This window comes from Cupressus sempervirens, chromosome 9 (assembly GCF_028749045.1).
Source record: "Cupressus sempervirens isolate cs-2001-9-10 chromosome 9, ASM2874904v1, whole genome shotgun sequence".
Classification (NCBI taxonomy): domain Eukaryota; kingdom Viridiplantae; phylum Streptophyta; class Pinopsida; order Cupressales; family Cupressaceae; genus Cupressus; species Cupressus sempervirens.
Window position 1 is genome coordinate 555,074,551 of NC_143126.1, and position 19,258 is coordinate 555,093,808.

The window sequence follows — 19,258 nt, forward strand, 5'->3', positions numbered from 1 at the left end:
CCAAGGTGATTGTGCTTCTTTGGGGTCTAAGAATTGCGAGAATTGCAAGAACTTGGGGAGACTCTATGTTAATCATCAAAGCCGCTAAGGGATAGGGCAAATGCAATTGGTCGAATAAAATCATTATCAACAAAATATGAAGGATGATGGAAGATTATCATATCCGCGTGGCACATATATATCGAGAAGGAAACAACGTGGCGGATGATATTCCAAAGCTAGCTAGGGTGTCACACAGTTAGTGAAATGGGATGACATCAGTTTATTGCCATCATTAACTCAAATCGTGATGGAAAGGGAGCGTACCTTCAATAATGACACATGAACTATCAAATTAGGTGGCAGGTCTCCTTTTCTACACATGGTCACGAGAATGTAGCACTCAGTAAAGGGTTTTTTTTTGGCATGTTTGGATGTTGATTAACATTTATGTTAAGACTACCGTGAACATTGATGACTGCAATAAAAGGATGCAGAGGGGGGATTCGGTGAGATTTAAGGAACGATTTTGTAATGATCATAAAGACAGGTTGGTTAATTCCCACAATTGGTACAGCTAGTGATGGTTGTTTGCAGATGGAAAGGAAATGTCCACATGTACTGTGTTGGGAGATTTTTGGTTTTTTGAGAAACATTGCGAATTCATGATGAAAATGTAATGCCTTTTCATTTTCTCCATTGTGTCTTGGCATTTTATATTTTGCAACTCCAAAACCTGGTGCAAGGCTATGTCATCGGAGGAGTTAGTTGCGGACCTGGGCGACCATATGGGCACTAGCAACCATATTGAACCAACAGATGTGGAGGAGTGTATCAACAGTAATGAAGTTGCAATGGTCTACTTGTAGGAGGGGGGCCTTTTACCTTATATGGAGAGCATGGTTAAACTAAATGAGGTCATCTCAATGCAATTATATCAAACTTGGAAGGATAGAAAAGTTACTGTTAACGGCATGAGCTTTGAAATTTCTGAAGAAAATATTGTGAGGGTTGGGGATTTTCCACTGGATGGTAAGAAATGGCAGAGGCAAGCTAAGGTCAATGAGGAGGTGAGTTTGCATAAATTCTTTAAATCCAAGGAGGAACCAACAAGATTGCCTGGTGGGTTTACGCGAGCTGCCCTTCCTAAGCCATGGGATACCATTTGCTATGCGATTATCAGATACATTACCTTGGAGGACTGCTGTCAAGTACTATATTATTGTCATTTTCCTATCCTGAATCATTTCAAAAATCTAGACCTTATCTCCTTTTCATTTATGATACTACATTCACTAGATGATAGCATCTTTAAGGCTAGAAGGAAACACGAGGAGGGGAAGCCCTTCTACCTTATCCACCAAGGCCTAATGAATAAACTTTTCACCCAACACCTGGCTCAGAATCCCCCTCTCCTGATTAACCCCCTGGCCACTATCACCCCTCAGACCTCCCTGGACCCAAACCTAGCTCTACTGTTATAAGGCCCAAGAAAGGTCATGCCATTGAGGTCAAAATTAACCTTGAGGTTAAAGTGCATTATTGAGTTGGACTCAGATACCAAGAAGGGCAAGCAATGTGCTAGAAGAACCAAAAAGAGTCTCCAGATGGAGAAATTTAAGACCCCCCTCAAAGTACGAATCCAACTCTGACTCCTCCGATAGTGAGGATAAACCTACTAAAAATAAAAGACTCCACCAGGACATCAAACCCAACCCCAACTCTATCAGCCCATCTCATGTCTCTAATACCCTAGAAGCTACCATGGCTCGTAGTGGGGGACATGACATCACTTCTCCTAGGAAGGTTAACCCCAAGGTTACTAGCAGGAAAGGAAAACATAGCCACACCAAGATGTGGATGGAGAGGCTTGAGAAGGCTATGAGGGGACCTGGCAAATAACCATACCACTATCTACCACAAGGTCAAAACCCTGGTAGAGTTCTCCACCAAAGTTATGCACTCTACGGCTACAACCCTCTACTTCCTATAGGCCTTGAACAGGACCTGGGAAAGACTACTGAGACAACCTGATTCATATATGGGTTCTCGGTGGAGGATTGGCTAAAAACCATCCTAGACAAACCAATGAAAGTGGAAGAGGAGGATGCGACAGGGGAAGCTCCTGAAGAGAAGAAGAATGGTAACCAGGAGAAGGAAGAGGGCATCTAGCCTAGGTTCTATTGTGTTTTATTTTTGTTTTTATGATTAAGTCTTTGAACTTTACACCCAATGGGGTTTTTTGGACTATGTAAATTAAGTGGTCCAATAGCAGCGATGTCTTTAAATGCTGCTAGTTTATTATTTAGTTTCTTATGCGTAGTAGTTTAAGCATTGTGGTTAATGACAATTCGACTCTTAAAATTTTATGATTTTTGATGTTTAAAGTTGGTATAGGTTAGAGAACTGGGAGGTAACCTCCAGCTGAATTCTTGGCCTTTTTGTACTCCGAGATCAGCCCCCCATTTTTTTGGCTGCTATCAATTACTTCAAAAACAAAAATAATAAAGTTATATTTTATATTTTATTCTAAATGCTTATTAATATTAAAAATCGTTAAAATTATCTATGTGATAAATATTATCGTAATGAGAATTATAAGTTACTACATTCATTTGTATCTCATAGATTGCTATCAACGGTAACTATTGCATCTGATTTTGATACAAATGCTAGTTATTATTAAATAATAAGTCACTTGATGAATAAATGACAATAAACATACTCGCATCAAGTTACTACTCTCATTTGTACCTCCTATATATTACTATCAACGTGACTGAACATTGCATCTTCTTTTGATACAAATGCTAGTTATTATTATTATAATAACCAGCTAAATAAATGACTACCAAACATACTCACATCATTAGGACCTTCCCATCACTACCAATATATATATACTCTTATTTTGTGTTTACATATAACTTATGCCATTATCTCAATTATTTTCTTTAACAAAAAGCATAAAGAAATTAAAATTAGCCCAACATAGAGTACACAAACATGTAGTCTAGTCAAAACTTAATATTTTAATTCCTACACAATAAAAAACACCACAGTACCAATCACATATGGTTTCCTCCTCTAAGCAACTAGGTGGCTAGGAGTTATGTAATTCCAAAGAGTATTCATTCAATACTTTTTGTGCGATTACAATTTATTCTTGCAACACAGAAATAGAGCCCTGTAAAATCTCCATAAACTATGTAGGTTCGCTATAAACTTCCAAGAAATACATTTAGAATTTACAGTGCTTCGATTGTAACCAAACACTATTAGCAATAAGCCAAAAAAACTGAAAAGGGAAAATTTGAAATCAGTGTCTGTGGCTCAATGAAACCTTAAGCTTACTACATAAGCCACTCCAATCTATTCCCAATAAGGTTTGGGTATCTGAAGCCCAACACTTGCAGCTGATTTTTTCAGTGTCGCTTTTAATTCTCCTTCCCTATTTACGGCAATGTTGTAACAGAATAATAGATCCTGCAGAGATCACCGAAGTTGAATATTTGCTAAGAAAACTTAAGAGAGAAAATTCCAAATCATATGCTTCAGTTTCAGTTCTCTTATCAAACCCATACGAAAATATTAAAGAAACATATTAACAATTACCACCTTATGATGGTGGACGCTACTGAGGAGTACCGCATAGTTCTGTGCAAGCTTTAATTTTTGTTGAACTATGGAAGCGTCCTTGAGACCTTTATTCTTTCTGAACTCTCCCACAATGTAATCTCGAAAATGTGTTTTGCTTCCATCACTCCCGATATGTATGTGCATTGTCCTCAAAAGATTCCTATAAATTTTTATCGTCTCCATTTAAAAAGACCTCAGTAGAATTGGTAAGAGCACATCCCTGCACACAGGGTATTAGAATTTAGAACACAATAAAGCCAAATCCTGCCCTGATATTTTTCGTGATGCAAATTAAAACAAAGTTATTCCTGTTACTCTTCAATAAAATATCTTTAAATTGCACATTCTACATTTGTTCTCAACAAATAAATTAACTTTGTAAGAAGAAAATAAGAGATTGTGTAGCAAACCAGCAAACACTTTAAACAACACGCACCCATAAAATATTAAATGCTATTAACCTCACCAAAAAACTACCAAGAATCAAATAACTTGCCTGCATATACAACAGCATCATAACCAATTAGCAGAGAGGATGGGTGTTGGGCAATTAATGTCTCAAGTGAAATTTATGAAGATGGTGATTACTGTGAACATTGGAAAATATATATTGATCAAGGCACAGTTTGCAGTATATATACTAGTCAAGACTCATGGTAATTCGGACTTGTCTTTGTTCTGAGGCGTGCCCACCTTGCTTTTTTCTTAAATTATATTCATAGATATTCTTTAATTCCAACACTAAACGGGAGCTTACAAACCCAATATAAAAATTCCAAGCACTGAACATGATTATGGATTAGGCTGATTTGGCTAAAATATACTGACATTTATGTGTCTCAACTTTAAATAGTAAAAGGTGTTGAAATTTTGAGCAGATCTAAGAGGAAATAAGCATCACAAATAGAGCACCCACACAATGGATTGCACAGATATTATGTGGATTGTTGAACAGCAGAAAATACAAGTTCATCTCGCAGATTACAACTAACAGTTCACAGTATGTATAGAAGCAATTTGGATAACAGCGTAATTGCAGAGACATGAAATGTGCAAGGACAAAACCTGTGGGACTTCACAAACCCAACAATATCCTAGTTGAAGGCCAAACCATGCTGCAACTCAGAGAAGGCCAGATTCATTGTCAACATTCATTAAAACAAGAGAAGCTCTCCCACACATTAGCTTCTCTTTGGGAACAGCCTTTCTGACAACTCCACACATCTTGATCCTCTTCATCAACAGAATGCACAGAAAACTCAGCTGCCATCTGAGGCATAGACATCTAATATTTTATGAAAACTTTTGCGTTAAATCTCAAAACATTTGAGGACCACCCACATTCGCTTCTGACACAACAGAATTTGTCATTAAAAACAACTTCATAAAGTTTATTATTTTCCTACCAACTTATCAAAACTTTTCTGTAAACTGACGCACACATTAATGTTCATGATAGTTTTTATCTGATCAATATTAAGACTCTATACCACAAACCTCTTGACTTCTGCAGACCTGAGAACTCTCCACTGAACCTCTGGTCACAGGCTGTACAATTTCCTCTACTATAGGTTCATCCAGCCATAAAGGAGCTACTTGAGTTCCTAAGTTGACAGATGCAGACAACATCGATATGGTTGCAGTTCATGAAACCACATCTTGATTCTCCTGTGTTCCCATATTCTATAGTTCCAATTCTTTGCTTCTATGAAACATTCCAGAAGCATTTGGCATTTCATTCTAGACTCTATAATTTCTGAGCCAATGCCAAACAAAGTATTACAAGCATTCTAGTGGCATCCAAGACCCGGGTAGTGCTCATCGTACTATTATTTGCATATGTCCACTTTAAACACTTTGCTAAGAGGTTTTGCTACACTGACACTGACATTTACAAAAATCAAATACAGAACTTTTCTGGCAAGTATCGGCTGTTGAAAACATTTGATCTTTTATGGGCAGTACTTAAAGTAGACCATTGTCCAGACTCTTCATATCATTATTTACAATATGTCGATAAATCTAATGCTTTTATATTAGATCTATATAGATATTACGACATAACTGAGCATGTTTGCTGAAACAATGTTACCATTTCCTGTTCCTGTCAGCTTTTTATGAAAGAAAGTGATTGAGATCTCCTGGCAGAAAAGGGATCTAGACATTTGCAAACAGAACTTTAGTGTTTCTCCTTAAACTTGGCAGGCATGACTTTGTTAGAGCCAGATTTCCACAAAGGCACCTTAGGAGATGGTGTCAATAAAGTGGGCAATATAATTTCATAAGCAGCCCAAGAATTAACATTGAGGGACTCCGAAGTACACTCCTGTAATCAATAACACTGTAGCCTACTTTGCGTAAGCTTGAACATAATGATTGGAGTTGTTTTAGTTTACTTTTGAACGACCAAATTTGGCAACAAAAGTTCCATTAAACAAGATGATGCTTGCTGGGGAGAATACCTGTATTCCTCATGATGATATTATTCAGTGGCTTGCATTTGAATAAATTTTCTGGTATTGATTACAAGGTTTTTAAATCTCGTCATCATTGACTCTCAGTCCTGAAGTCACATTTGTAACTTATGTCTACTCCCTGCCTACCGATATTTAAAGCAAAGTAGAAAGAACAAAAATTTAGATGCGCTTTCTTTTATTGATAAGTTTGTAATTAAAATACAGACTGATCAATAAAGAAGAAGCTCGGATACAACAGTCGACATTCATGAGAGAGATCTAATGCACAATCCCTGGATAGCAACATAATAAGATGTTCTAGCCTATTAGAAAAGGTTCCTCATGGATCCGTGGAAGAAATTGGCCATGCTGAAATTCCCATAGTTTGGTTACCCAAAGACAGTTATAACTGAACATTCATGACAGGCAGAAAACGAATGTGAAAGAAGCTTTGGGATTGAATATTCTGTGTAAAGTAAATGCCTGAAAGGAATGCTTTGAACCTCAACAAGATCAGCAGACATGTCATGACTGTTCTGATAGTTATCCAAATATGTATGGAAGCTTTAGAAAACATTAAATGATGGATAGAACTGATGAAAAGCATCACAAGAACGCAAAAAAATGAGGCTCTTTGAACAACATATAAAGCTACATGAGTTTGAATAGAAAATGATGCTGATGTAGAATAAAAGTCTCGAGATGCATTCTATATGTCCTCATTGGAATAACTTGTGTACTCCCAGTATTAAATGGTTCAGGGATCTTTTAGAGTGTATTCTGAGATAAAACAGAGAAGTGTACCAGAGAAAGAAAATAATTACAATTGCCCAGGACATGAACTTTACAATCTTGTTTAGACATGTGTTTACAATGATATACCCAAATGCCTCGAAAAGAACACCCAAAAAAAAGTCACCAAACAGTAGATGACCTACAACTTAGAAGCAAATGAGAATTACCAATTTCCCAAGAAACCTTATGCTGACATCATCCTGAAAATTGTTCATACAACTGAAAGCATGCATTTCTTTTAGACTGCATACAATTGTAGAAAGAGGAAACGTGTACTGCACAAAACTGTAACAAGAGAGAATAAGAGAGTCTACAGCTATTAAATGACGGACATAAAGTTGGAGAAAGCAGACCATCAATAGGACTCTTCCTGTGAAAGTTAAACCATTTGTTCATAGTGTGTAAGTTCATTCTTTATTCTTACACTGGCTTTCCATAGATTTGTAGAAAGGCAAAATGATTCCGATGAATTGGAAAACCAAGATAATAGACAGGTATATGAACTTTGATTTGGAAAATTTGACGGACATCCAGTTTGCCTGCCATGCCAATGTTGGAAAAAACAATGGTGGACTCACATTTATTTCCTCTCCTAAGGCCAGTTGATACATCAGCGCAATGAGCTTTGGCAGTTCTAATAAATTTGTCAATAAGGCCAAGAAAATACTTTCAGAGCAGAGTAACGAGAATCGCCCAAAAATCGCCTAAATCGGCAATTCACCAGATTCATCCTCTGTGATTTTTTTTGAATCGTGAATCAATATCGCCGATTTTTGGGCCATGAATCACCTAAATCGCCGATTCAGACGATTCATGTAAAAATCGCCAAAATCGCCTTAAAAAATCAGCTATGAATCGCCTGCGGCATGTAAAAACAGAAGTTGAAATTTTTAAAAAAATCACTTTTTTTTTCACTTTGTTTTTGACCTTTTCTCTTTGTTATAACCCTAAAAGGCCTTCTATTTGTGAAACATGAGTAGAAGAGAGGAAAAGTGAGAGAGAAGAAGAGAAAAGGAAAGTGATAGGTTTCCAACCGGCAAGAAGGAGGAGCACCAAAGAGATCAGCAGGCCATTTGGGGAGCCCATCAATTGCTTTGGGAGCATTAAGGAGCCAATATCAACACTCCTCAACTCATTTGCAAGAGGTAAGTGCTTATTTTTTTCTTGCATGTTAGTGTATTATGCATTTTTTGTTAAATTTTTAGTGTATTATGCGTTTTTTGTTAAATTTCTATAGTTTTCAAGAATTTTAGTGTAAATCTTGAATGTTCTTTATTTTTACTAAGTTGCAAGCTAGGGTTTGTTGTTTTCTAATTTTTATTAGCTTCAAACTTTGATATTTTACATTAAAAAATTTATTGCAGCAGCCTTTGCTCTCATTTTTCGCAAATTCCAATGGGTAAAAAAGATGAATGTTGGAAATATAATGAAGAGTTTCCTGGAAGAACCAAATATCAAACAAAATGCATGTTTTGTAAAGAAAAAATAACTTCCGGGGGTATTTATAGATTGAAATTCCACATTGTTGCTATACCTGGACATGATGTTACAGTTTGCACTCACCAAACTCCTGAGGCAAAACGCACTTTCTTAATGGCATTAGAAAAAATTGAAAAAGACAAAGCAAATAGGAAAATGCAAGTTGAAGGGTTAAGGGGTATTGGCTCCCATGTTCCCGCATCCGCAACCACATCCACATCTGCATCTGCATCAGCTTTCGCATCCGTAGGTTGTGTTGGAGAGGGTTCTTCTAAGCCTCCTTTTTATCCTAGTTCTTCTACTCGTGCTAGTGCTAGTGCTAGTCGGTCACATACTGAGACAGAGTCCCACACCAACCTATTGCAGCCTAGAGTGCGAAAAAATAGAATGGATAGTTACTTTGTGCCCCGCACTACTCCTGGTTCCCAACCCACGCTTGAGGGCATGGGTTTGAACAAGGAGATTCACGATGCTGCCAGAAAGGAGATATGCAAATTTTGGTACTTTTGCAACATTCCATTTATTGCAGCCAGGTAATTGATTCTTTTTTCTTTGTTTTCTTTAAAGCTAAAATTAAAAGTAAAAGTAAAACTTTAATTATATCTACTTGTTTTATAATTTGAGTCTTTGACATCTAAACTTTTATTTGTGACAGGGCTCCTTATTGGCAGAATATGATAGATGCGGTTGCTATTTGTGGTTCGGGGTTTAAAGCCCCAACTGAGGCTGAGTTGAGTGGATACCTCCTAGATGAGATGGTAGAGGACATGAGGGTTGACCTCGAGGAGAACCGAAAGGAATGGATTGCAAAGGGTTGCACCATCATGACTGATGGTTGGATCGATAGGAGGAATAGAACACTCCTCAATTTTCTTGTATCCTGTGGAGGTGATTGATCATTCTACTTTCCTACATACATTGTAAATTTTGATTTGTTGAACGCTAATTCGTTAATGATCCATTTAATATTATAATTCATTGTTTTGTTACTTGTAGGATATACCATGTTCATAAAATCCATTGATGCTTCCGCACATGTGAAAAATGCCACATATTTATGTGAGGCTATTGAGGAAGTTATAGCAGAGGTGGGGGAACAAAATGTGATCCAGGTGGTGACGGATAATGCAACAAATTATGTTGCAGCAGGTAAACTTTTAACTTTGCAAGTTTTGAAAATAAATTTATTTGAATTTTGAAATTTGAGTTTCTAATTAACTTAAAATTGTTGTAGGTAAATTTTTGATGGAGAGGCACCCCACCATATTTTGGTCCCCTTGTGCGGCACACTGCATTGACCTCATGTTGGAGGAAATTGGCAAACTTGAGTTTGTCAAGTCATGTGTGGAAAGGGCAAAAAACATATGCAAATTCATTTATAATCATGCATTTGTCCTTAGCACAATGAGGAAGTACACAAAAGGCAAGGAGTTAGCTCGCCCAGGTATCACGAGGTTTGCCTCGAATTTCATCACCTTGCAGTCCTTGTTGACATCAAGGGATGGATTGAGGAGCATGTTTGTTGGGCAGGAGTGGATTTGCTCTTCCTATGCTACGACCACTATAGGGTTAGATGTGGCGGATTGCATATTTGATGAGGATGGTTTTTGGAAACCCGCTAGAGAAATCCTTAAGGTAAATTTATTGCAATTTAACATTTAGTATTTTGCTTTTACTTTAAGTTATATTATTTTATATTTAAGTTTTGACTCAAATTTTTTGTTTTACTTTATATGTAGGTCACTGAGCCCCTTGTAGCTTTGCTACGAACTGCTGATGCGGAGAAGCCCTCTATGGGCTACATTTATGAGGGCATGGATAGGGCCAAGGAGGCCATCAGAGCCCAATATGCAAGAGTGCAGGAGAGGTATGGCCCTATTTGGAACATCATCGATAGGAGATGGCAGAATCAGCTCCATTGACCCATCCACGCAGCAGCTTACTATCTGAATCCGGCATTTCGTTTCCGTCCTGAGTTCAAGGCGGATGTGGAGGTTCTCACTGGCTTATACACAATGATTCAGAGATTGAGTAGCGATGAAAATAGCGATGCTGCAATTGTTGAGCTAGACTAGTTCAACAATAAGGAGGGGCCACTTTTCTCTGGCAAGATGGCCATAAATGCTCAGACAACACTACAGCCAGGTAAAAATTAAATAATATATTCAATGTTCATGAATCTAGATTCTAAACTTAAAGTTGATTATATAATGCATTAATTTTAGAGTTGTAATCTATAAATGAGACTAATTGTTTTTGTTTTTTCCTTATTTCAGATAGATGGTGGCAAATGTTTGGGGCCACAACCCCAAACCTTCAAAAAATTGCCATCTGCATTCTGAGTCAGCTGAGCAGCACTTCTGAATGTGAGCGCAGTTGGTCCATGTTCGAGCACATCCACTCGAAGAGGAGAAACAGGTTGACAGTGTAGAGGTTGAATGATCTTATCTTTGTTCATTACAACCTTCGTCTTAGGATCAGACAGATTTTGGGTGCTGACTCCTCTCCGATCCTTTTGGAGGAGATTGATCCAGAATCAGAGTGGATCACAGAGACCGTGGACCCAGTCTTCACTGAGGAAGACCGCACGTGGGTTGACCAGGTGGATGTAGAGGCTGAGGCTGTGGCCAGGGCAGAGGAGGCAGCTAGAGCACGTTCAGGCATTGGTAGACGCACACGCGCACGCACAGACGCAGGCCCTAGCGACGTTATTCATGAGCCCATTGCCCATGCAAGGGACATGGCTCGGCGCTCCTCTAGGACCTACCTTACACGCCTTTCTCATAGGTAAACTGGATACTCAGAGGCTGAGGTTGAGGTTGCAACAGAGCTAGAGGATGATGATGAGGATGATGAGGCTTGAGTCGGAGCCTTAATTTTATATTTTGTTTACACTGTATAGATATTGATAGTGATACTGAATCACTGATAGACATATGTTTCAAACTTTCATGGATCTTCATCTTAGATTTATACATACATTTATGATTTGATGTCTTATAGATCTTCATGATTTCATCTTACTGATTCTATGATTTGAATCATTATGATCATTTGATTTTTATTTACTTCAGCTAGCATACAATTTACATTTTAGTACATAATGATAACATAGTTACGTATGTGATGGATTTTATGTTTCATGTTTATGTATGTTAGATTCTATTTGATGATGTTATAGTGTTTTCAAGTTATATTCAATAAAGGGTGCATGAAATAAGTCTTAAATTGTTAAAATCTTTACATTTAAAGGGTTTTTTCAAATTTGCCGATTCACCGGCGATTCACCCCCGATTCACAATTCGATTCGGCCGTGCCGATTCCGATACAATTCCGATTCACGTTACTTTGTTTCAGAGTTTATAGATGTTGAGTTAAAATTTAAAAGTTATATGGTAGGTATGCCCAATTCTGGGATGAGCAGGCATGAACAATATAACTAAATTAAGAAAATGAATCTATGAATTTTTATGCAGTTTTATGCTCCATAAATACTTTTTCATAAATGTGTTGAAGTTTTTGGATCCTTCTTACTTGTCATATCCCCCGTCTTGAAACCTTAGTTGCATAATTCCCTTTTAAAAGCAAGAGACGCAAATCATCAAAGTTCCTACCATTTAGTTTAGCATAGATAAAAGCAGAGATGAAGATAGAGTGGGAAGAAAAGGAAGAGAGAGGGAGAGGGAGACATATCCAAAATACAAAAAATCTGAAATGTTTGCAAACATAAAGAACTATAAAGTGTTTGGGTCATTGCAAAGCTGCCAACTAAGCAATTTATTAGAGAAAAATTTTGGTTAACAAAGCACATACAGCTGAAAACCTCCAATACATTACTTGTAGATTCATAGAAGTGCCATGAATAATTACATTGGTGTTGAAAAAATCAAAAATAGTTGGAAATGGGAAATGGGAAATGTCATAGCATCAAGCAGGCATGCCAAGTGTTTGAGAAAATAATCATGCAGGCTGCTGTGTCATGGATTAGTACAATTACAACACATGTTCAACATGGAAACGTTGATTATGCATGTGAAATGTTAGATGTAATCAGAAGAGAATATTGTTTCTTAGTATGCAATGCTTATAGGATATGCACAACATTGGTTTGGGGAAGAGGATTTGAATTTGTTTCAGAAATCATGCAGGCTGCTGTGTCATGGATTAGTACAATTACAACACATGTTCAACATGGAAACGTTGATTATGCATGTGAAATGTTAGATGTAATCAGAAGAGAACACCGTTTCTTAGAATGCAATGCTTATAGCATATGCACAACATTGGTGTGGGGAAGAGGATTTGAATTTGTTTCAGACAATGCAGAGGACAAGGATGCTACCGGATTGTATTACTTTTGGGAGACTTTTAAGTGCATTTACTACCTGTGAAACTTTTGAGCACAAGTAAGTCAGTGCTCATTCTATCAAATCGTCATTGAAATTGCCTCCTACTTTCTGTTAAATTGTCACTAAAGAACAAAACAAAATAATTTGATTGAAAGGCACTAATTCACTGATGTTTGAAAAGATTTCTTCATGTGAGGCTTGCATCCTTATAGCTATATTGGAAACAACTGATTATGAATTAAAACAAGCAAACAGAAAATAGAGATGGTAGAATAACACGTCTGCTAGTTGATAGGGATGATAAATTGCCTCAACTATGCATGATATAAAATGGTGTTGAACCCAAAGTCAAAGATGAAATTTTGCATGCAGAAATTTTCAATTATCATGTTCCTTGGATTTCTAGGACTTTTAATAGCTAAGAAGGGCCATAGCTGTAAAATTTGAAATGGCGGCCCCTACATACAATTAATCATTCAAAAGACACAGTAAACTTGAATAAACATGAATATTAACAGCACTCAGTTTCAGAACAGAGAATGCTCTGTTTTTGGAGTATACTTAATTTTATTGCAGCTCATAATAAAACAAAGCAAATTACATCTTTTCATTTAGTCTATAGCCTTTGTAGACTTCTTCATACCTGAAATATTTTATTAAATAATTGACTGACTAACTTCTAGTAAACTCACTAAACTCCAGCACTACATAGGACCAAATTACATAACATTAACTATTATTAAAAACTCCACATAAATGTATACACATGTACAGGATGTTTGATTGGAAATAACAAACGTTAATTATGTACGTGGAAGCACATGCTTATTGCTCAATATATACAACAGAAACTAACAGTTAGTTAAGGTAAAAACTACAGAACTACCAAGATAAGATAAAAATATTAATGTCCAAGAAGAGACCAACTAGTGTCTAAGGGACTCGAGTATATAGCAGTACAAGAAAGAACGAAACAGCTGGCACACCAAACGGTGTCCAACAAAATGCTTAACATGAAACCAACAAAAGAGAACAAAAGACAAGAAGGACTAGGGATCCTTGCTTGGTGAAAAGAAATCAAGCATTGAAGGATAAGGCTCAATACAAAAAGGGGTCCGATCCCGTCTCAGGGAAGCACTGGAAGTAGGGTGCTATTGACCATGAAAAATATGTCGAGGTCTAACTGATCTGCAATGTCCAGAGATGGGTGTAGTGAGTTCTCACTTCATACCTCATGAAGGAGACAAGGATGGGAAAAAATCTGTGATGAGCTGATCAGAGAGCTGACTCTGAGGAAGCATGAGTTCTAAAGTATGGTCCAGTAGCTAGGAGGTCTCTCAAAGATAAAGAGCTAGACACCGCTGGTCGGAATAGCTGAAGAAGGATGAAAGGGATCTGCAGTCTTTGAAAAGGCAATAGAACCTACCTCTAATCTCATATTAGATAGGGCACCTAAAAATGAAATTGATCTCGGTCTCAGTCCCAACCTCGGATAAAGTACAAAGGTGGAAAATCCGATCCTCACAGGGCAGGGGGTGATCCATCTGGCACTAAAGATGATGGGAACCGACTTTGAACGACCCCAAGGAGATGCATAGGGCGTGACTCCAATGTTGGCTTAAGTCCCAGGGATGCACAATAATCCCATCATGTATATCTAGAAGTGCTTTGAATAAAGGCTATTCACGGGCGCAAACCCCCAGGAGGGTTAGTCCAGGTCATGGTGATGTATTGTTTGTATATGTCAAGTCTGACATGACTATTCAACTCCTACTGTGGGGGGAGAAGATGGACAGGAGCATCTAGGGAGGACTGATACAACGGAAGACGATCAATGTCAATCCCAACTGAACCCAATAAGGTAGTAGCCTAGGTGTACCAACTATGAGCACTGGATCCCCTAGTGGAACTGGCAGTATCAACTGAGGAGCAATAAGCAAGGTAGGAGTATTTGTAACGACCATCAACAAAGCCTCTGAGGCGGTGGATGAACTAGATCAGATCAAAGATAGCACTAAGACAAAACGGATGAACCCCGAATTCGGCCAAAATAATACTGTGTGGAGTTTAGTGGTCACAACGGATAATCTGACGAAGGAGAAGGGTCTAAACCCGCTTGATCGAGACCCAATCAGAATCTAGAAGAGAAGGCCCCCAAATCACTGAGCAGTATAAAACTGTCAGTCTGATCAAGGAGTCTAGGAGAGATAACTTGGAATTGGTGTTTTGAAAGTGATGTCGGAAACACTGTCTCTCAATAAGGGCAAGGGAGCCCATACCCTTGGCCACCCGAGGTAGATGAGCAGGTCTCATGCTGAAGCGAGGGCCGGAGAACTTGACCCTAAGATAAGTATATGAGGAGACAAACTCAATCAGATGGCTCTGGAAGCTAAAGCGAAGATGTGAGGTCTTAAGTCTGTTGAAAACCATAACCCGAGTTTTACTCAAGTTCACCACAAGCTGACACTGATCACAAAAAGAAGCTAGTTTGTCAATAAACCTCTGGAGACCCTCCAGAGAGGAGGCCAGCAAAGCTACATCATCTGCAAATAGGAGAATAGAGATCATAACCTAGTGTAAGTAATAGCCATCATCGGGGAGTGATGCCTCATGGAGAAAGGTCTCCAACTCATCAATATAGATACTGAACAGGGTGAGGGAGAGGGGGCAGCCCTGCTTCACACTGATGGTACTTTGAATCTGTTATGAAAAACCCTCCAAAGTCCTAAATCTGCCAACCACAATCGCATAAAGTCTCATAATTGTTGTCATGAGAAAATCTGAAATACCAATGTCCCTGAGACTCCACAAAAGGGCCCCAAGAGGAACAGAGTCAAAAGTCTACAAAACAACAATAGACGTTTGTAGAATGGTGTTGTGCCTCCTCAATGATAGTCCATAAAATCAGAATGTGGTCCATAGTCTGAAAGTCAAAAGAGAACCCGGCCTGCCCTCTGGCATGAATCTACCTCCCATCAAGCTGTCTGGAGAGGATATTGTTCAAGACAGTAGCGTAAAGCTTGGCAAAGGTGTGTCCATGATGAAACTGTAGTTGTCGAGGTCCGATACCAACCCAAACTTGTAGATCGGATAAATCACGTGTCTTGGCCAAGAAGCAAGGAACCCAGTACACCACTCTGTTAAAGAGCAATGAGAGAAAGGAGCACAGAATTGGGACACTGAGCTTGAAAAGCTCTGCTTGAAAATCTTTCTCATCCGTGGCTCTGCTACATGTCATAAATCTAATGGCCTCGTTGACGATGGATGGAGTAAAAAGATGGCAATAGGTGGGGGTAGGATGAATGGGCCGTTGGCCAAGGATATCATATAGAGTGGAGGCATGGGACAAAAGAGAGTGCCAATCAAGGGTGGAGGGCAGGGGAACATAATACGCCAAAAAGCTTTTGGGTCACGGGCAAGCGTATCGCACATAGATCTGCACTGCATATCAATGAACAACCGCTTCTTGTGACAAAGAAAGTGGTGGTACAAGGAATGCATCCAAGTGTATGAAGGGGAACTAGCAGCAAAAGAGGCAAGCAGGGAGTGGTGGAAAGACTTGCACTCATTATCAAACCAAAGGTTCATGGTACAGGATTTACAACTAGCATGGGAAGAGGGGGAGCGAGGTGTCGTGAGGGATGGAGAGGAAGGTGGCCTCCCATATACCAACGGCCAAATGGTCAAATAAGGACGAGGCCTGGGAGGAATCCGAGAAGCAATCATGGGAGAGAAGTTGCCTAAGGTGGAAGGTGAAGAGGTAGCAATCACACTCAGAAAAGCGAAAAGTGGTATGGCGGCATGAAGGTGAAAGCGGGGGAGGAAGCACGGGGGTGGCGATGATGCAGTTGAGTGGACAACGAGACTAAGGATGGGGTGGTCAGCCAAAGGGGGCCGGGTGATGCAGAAGCGACTAATGGAGGGGATAACCGAGGCAGGGGCAAGAACATAGTCAACCACACTCACCCCCTCACTGTGGGGCCAACAAGTGAAGAACTAAGAGTCTGGGAAGCGGGGAAGGCCATTCAGGATCAACAAATCGGAGGACTCACAAAACTGGAGGAGATGTCGACCGTAGCATGAAAGAGGCCCAAGGCTGTCTAGAGAGAAGCGTTGGAAGCCCATATTGGTCGGATCAATCTCTCTGGTACAAAGCAAGTCTAAGGTGCAATCGTGGAGAGGGGATTGAAGATCTCTAGTACATGCATTAACGTCCCCCAAATTGATGATGTCTCCCAAACTCGAGAACTTCAAGATGCACTAATGCAAATTGGAGAAGGGATCTCCATCCACCGGACTGTGAACAACATACGGCGAGGTGGCTGGCAAATAATAACAAATTGCTAAGAAGATATCCCTGTGGCGGCTAGTAGTATGGCTGATCCGGATCCACATAAACCTAGCTGAGATGTCTAAATGAACCACTGTAGTAACATCGAAAATGTCCACACCACCGGAACCCCAAAAACCGTCGGATGCCCGAACCTCCTCTCTACAAACAGAAAGCCACTGATAACCATGGGGGGGACAAAACGGACTCTCATGAGTCTCAGTGACAGCAAGTATATTTGTAGACACAACCATGTCAAAGAATAGGCTAGGTAATGACTAAGGGTGTCATTACCATTCCAACAATTAACATGAGAGAACCAGAGGAAGGTTCTCTATCATGTAACTATTGGTGGGACCATCATTTGGCTGCAAGAGTCGATCTTTGCTCCCATCCGCTGGGAGACGAATTGCAAATAATACCTTTGAGGTATTGGATTACCGCCCATTTACCGGAATATCTCGCCTCTGCAACCAAACCTCTCGAATGTTGTAACTCTGTCATTTGTGCCCTGGTGAGATCCTCATCCAAAAAAAGCTTTTAAGGAAGAAGGAATAACTTCCTCTTCAATCTAAGAGCCCACAACCTATCGATAGGTGAGAGAAAAGGGTACCATCCAATCCCACCCAACACCTATCTAAAGTGATGTTTGAAATACCAAGTTGGTCAGAAACAAAGGACTATCCAGCTGTCATTAGGTCAATAGTAAAAGTAGGGAGGCCCCGAACTCTAAGATTAAGCTCATGGGCACGTCTCCAGTACTCTTCAATAATTTGTCCCTAGACAATCTTTTCCACACCCCGCAAGGGGGCAGACTCGAGGTTGGTGCAAATAGAGGCCCATCATTTGGCCTTCTCCTCCATATCAGATAAGAGGGAAGTATGCTTAACCACCAAATCGCTCTATTGTTTTCTAAAGGTATCAAGGTCACCCAGCTATTCAATAACCGTGTCAAAGTGGGTTTTGATGTCACTAGTTTCAGAAATGAGTGGTAGAGAGACAAGAGAGGGCCGAAGAGTTGGAATCAACCTACAATTGCCACTATCGTCTCTAAGAGTTCGTGGATAGTAACTTTCAAACACTGGCTCTTTGTTTCTACTTTAAGCATTCTGTCATATAGCCTATGATAGGTTAACGATGGTGTAGAGATTACAATTGTAGAAAGCGCTAGAACTGGGTTATCTATTTCTGGGGTCCCCAGATAAGAGGGAAGTATGCTTAACCACCAAATCGCTCTATTGTTTTCTAAAGGTATCAAGGTCACCCAACTATTCAATAACTGTGTCGAAGTGGGTTTTGATGTCAGCAGTTTCAGAAATGAGAGTGGTAGAGACAAGAGAGGGCCGAAGAGTTGGAATCAACCTACAATTGCCACTATCGTCTCTAAGAGTTCGTATCAGATAAGAGGGAAGTATGCTTAACCACCAAATCGCTCTATTGTTTTATAAAGGTATCAAGGTCACCCAGCTATTCAATAACTTGTCGAAGTGGGTTTTGATGTCAGTAGTTTCAGAAATGAGTGGTAGAGAGACGAGAGAGAGCTGAAGAGTTGGACTCAACCTACAATTGCCACTATCGTCTCTAAGAGTTCGTGGACAGTAACTTTCAAACACTAGCTCTTTGTTTCTACTTTAAGCATTCTGTCATATAGCCTGTGATAGGTTAACGATGGTGCAGAGATTGCAATTGTAGAAAGTGCTAGAGCTGGGTTATCTATTTTTGGGGTCCCCATTGGAAGGGCAAAAATCACAGCACAATACACCGTGAGCTGAGAGTTGAGCACACGCATAGGATGAAGATGATAATCCAACCACCAGTTAGGATCAGCGCAAAATGCCATAGAGGCAAGTTCAAGCAATAAATGACGAGTCAGACAGAAATCCTACTTCCAATTCGAAGGTCAACTACCACACGACTTACAAGATGAGCATGTACGCAGTGCAGCCACCTCGTGGAAGTAACACCAAGGAGGGCAGCAGGCAACACGCGGGTGAAGGAAGGTAGTCGCAGAAAGAATAGCCCCTGCAAATCGTTAAAGAAGAGCAGTCGCAGATAGAAAACACCCCGGCCGTAACTGCAAAAACGACAAGGGGAGGAGAAAAAGAGAAGACCACGGGACCAATATTCAAACGGCACAATCCACTTAGACCCCAGCCGCGACAATGAAGACTCTTGAACACAAAAACACAACACCCAAGACAGTAGATGCGAAGGTTACGATCAGAAGCAAG

The 19,258-nt window shown here is 39.6% G+C and overlaps 2 protein-coding genes across 7 annotated transcripts in view; one reads left to right on the top strand and one right to left on the bottom strand.

Annotated features, from left to right (window-relative positions):
- Positions 1-2,993: 2,993 nt before the first annotated feature.
- LOC149539855 (uncharacterized) overlaps positions 2,994-19,258 on the bottom strand; it is a 79,220-nt gene continuing 62,955 nt past the window's right edge. For all 6 annotated transcript variants that reach the window (XM_089801054.1, XM_089801051.1, XM_089801050.1 and 3 more), the window contains 2 exons: positions 3,598-3,838; positions 2,994-3,465 (listed from right to left, as the gene is read on the bottom strand). In XM_089801054.1, coding sequence (XP_089657180.1) covers positions 3,352-3,465; positions 3,598-3,801 — 318 coding nt within the window. In that variant the 5' untranslated portion in view covers positions 3,802-3,838 and the 3' untranslated portion in view covers positions 2,994-3,351. The remainder of the gene's footprint in view (positions 3,466-3,597; positions 3,839-19,258) is intronic.
- Positions 8,697-12,739, top strand: LOC149539856 (uncharacterized). The gene is made up of 5 exons (XM_089802629.1): positions 8,697-8,881; positions 9,004-9,497; positions 9,583-9,983; positions 10,088-10,215; positions 12,439-12,739. Exons 2-5 carry the CDS (start codon positions 9,353-9,355, stop codon positions 12,737-12,739), a joined length of 975 nt encoding a protein of 324 aa, XP_089658755.1. The 5' UTR covers positions 8,697-8,881; positions 9,004-9,352.

Bases quoted from the DNA above. Each gene is read 5' to 3' on its own strand.
- LOC149539856 (XM_089802629.1), top strand. From the start codon at position 9,353: ATGTTCATAAAATCCATTGATGCTTCCGCACATGTGAAAAATGCCACA. The intron at 9,984-10,087 runs GTAAATTTATTG...CTTTATATGTAG, and splicing joins CCGCTAGAGAAATCCTTAAG to GTCACTGAGCCCCTTGTAGC. The intron at 10,216-12,438 runs GTATGGCCCTAT...CAATGCTTATAG, and splicing joins TATGCAAGAGTGCAGGAGAG to GATATGCACAACATTGGTTT.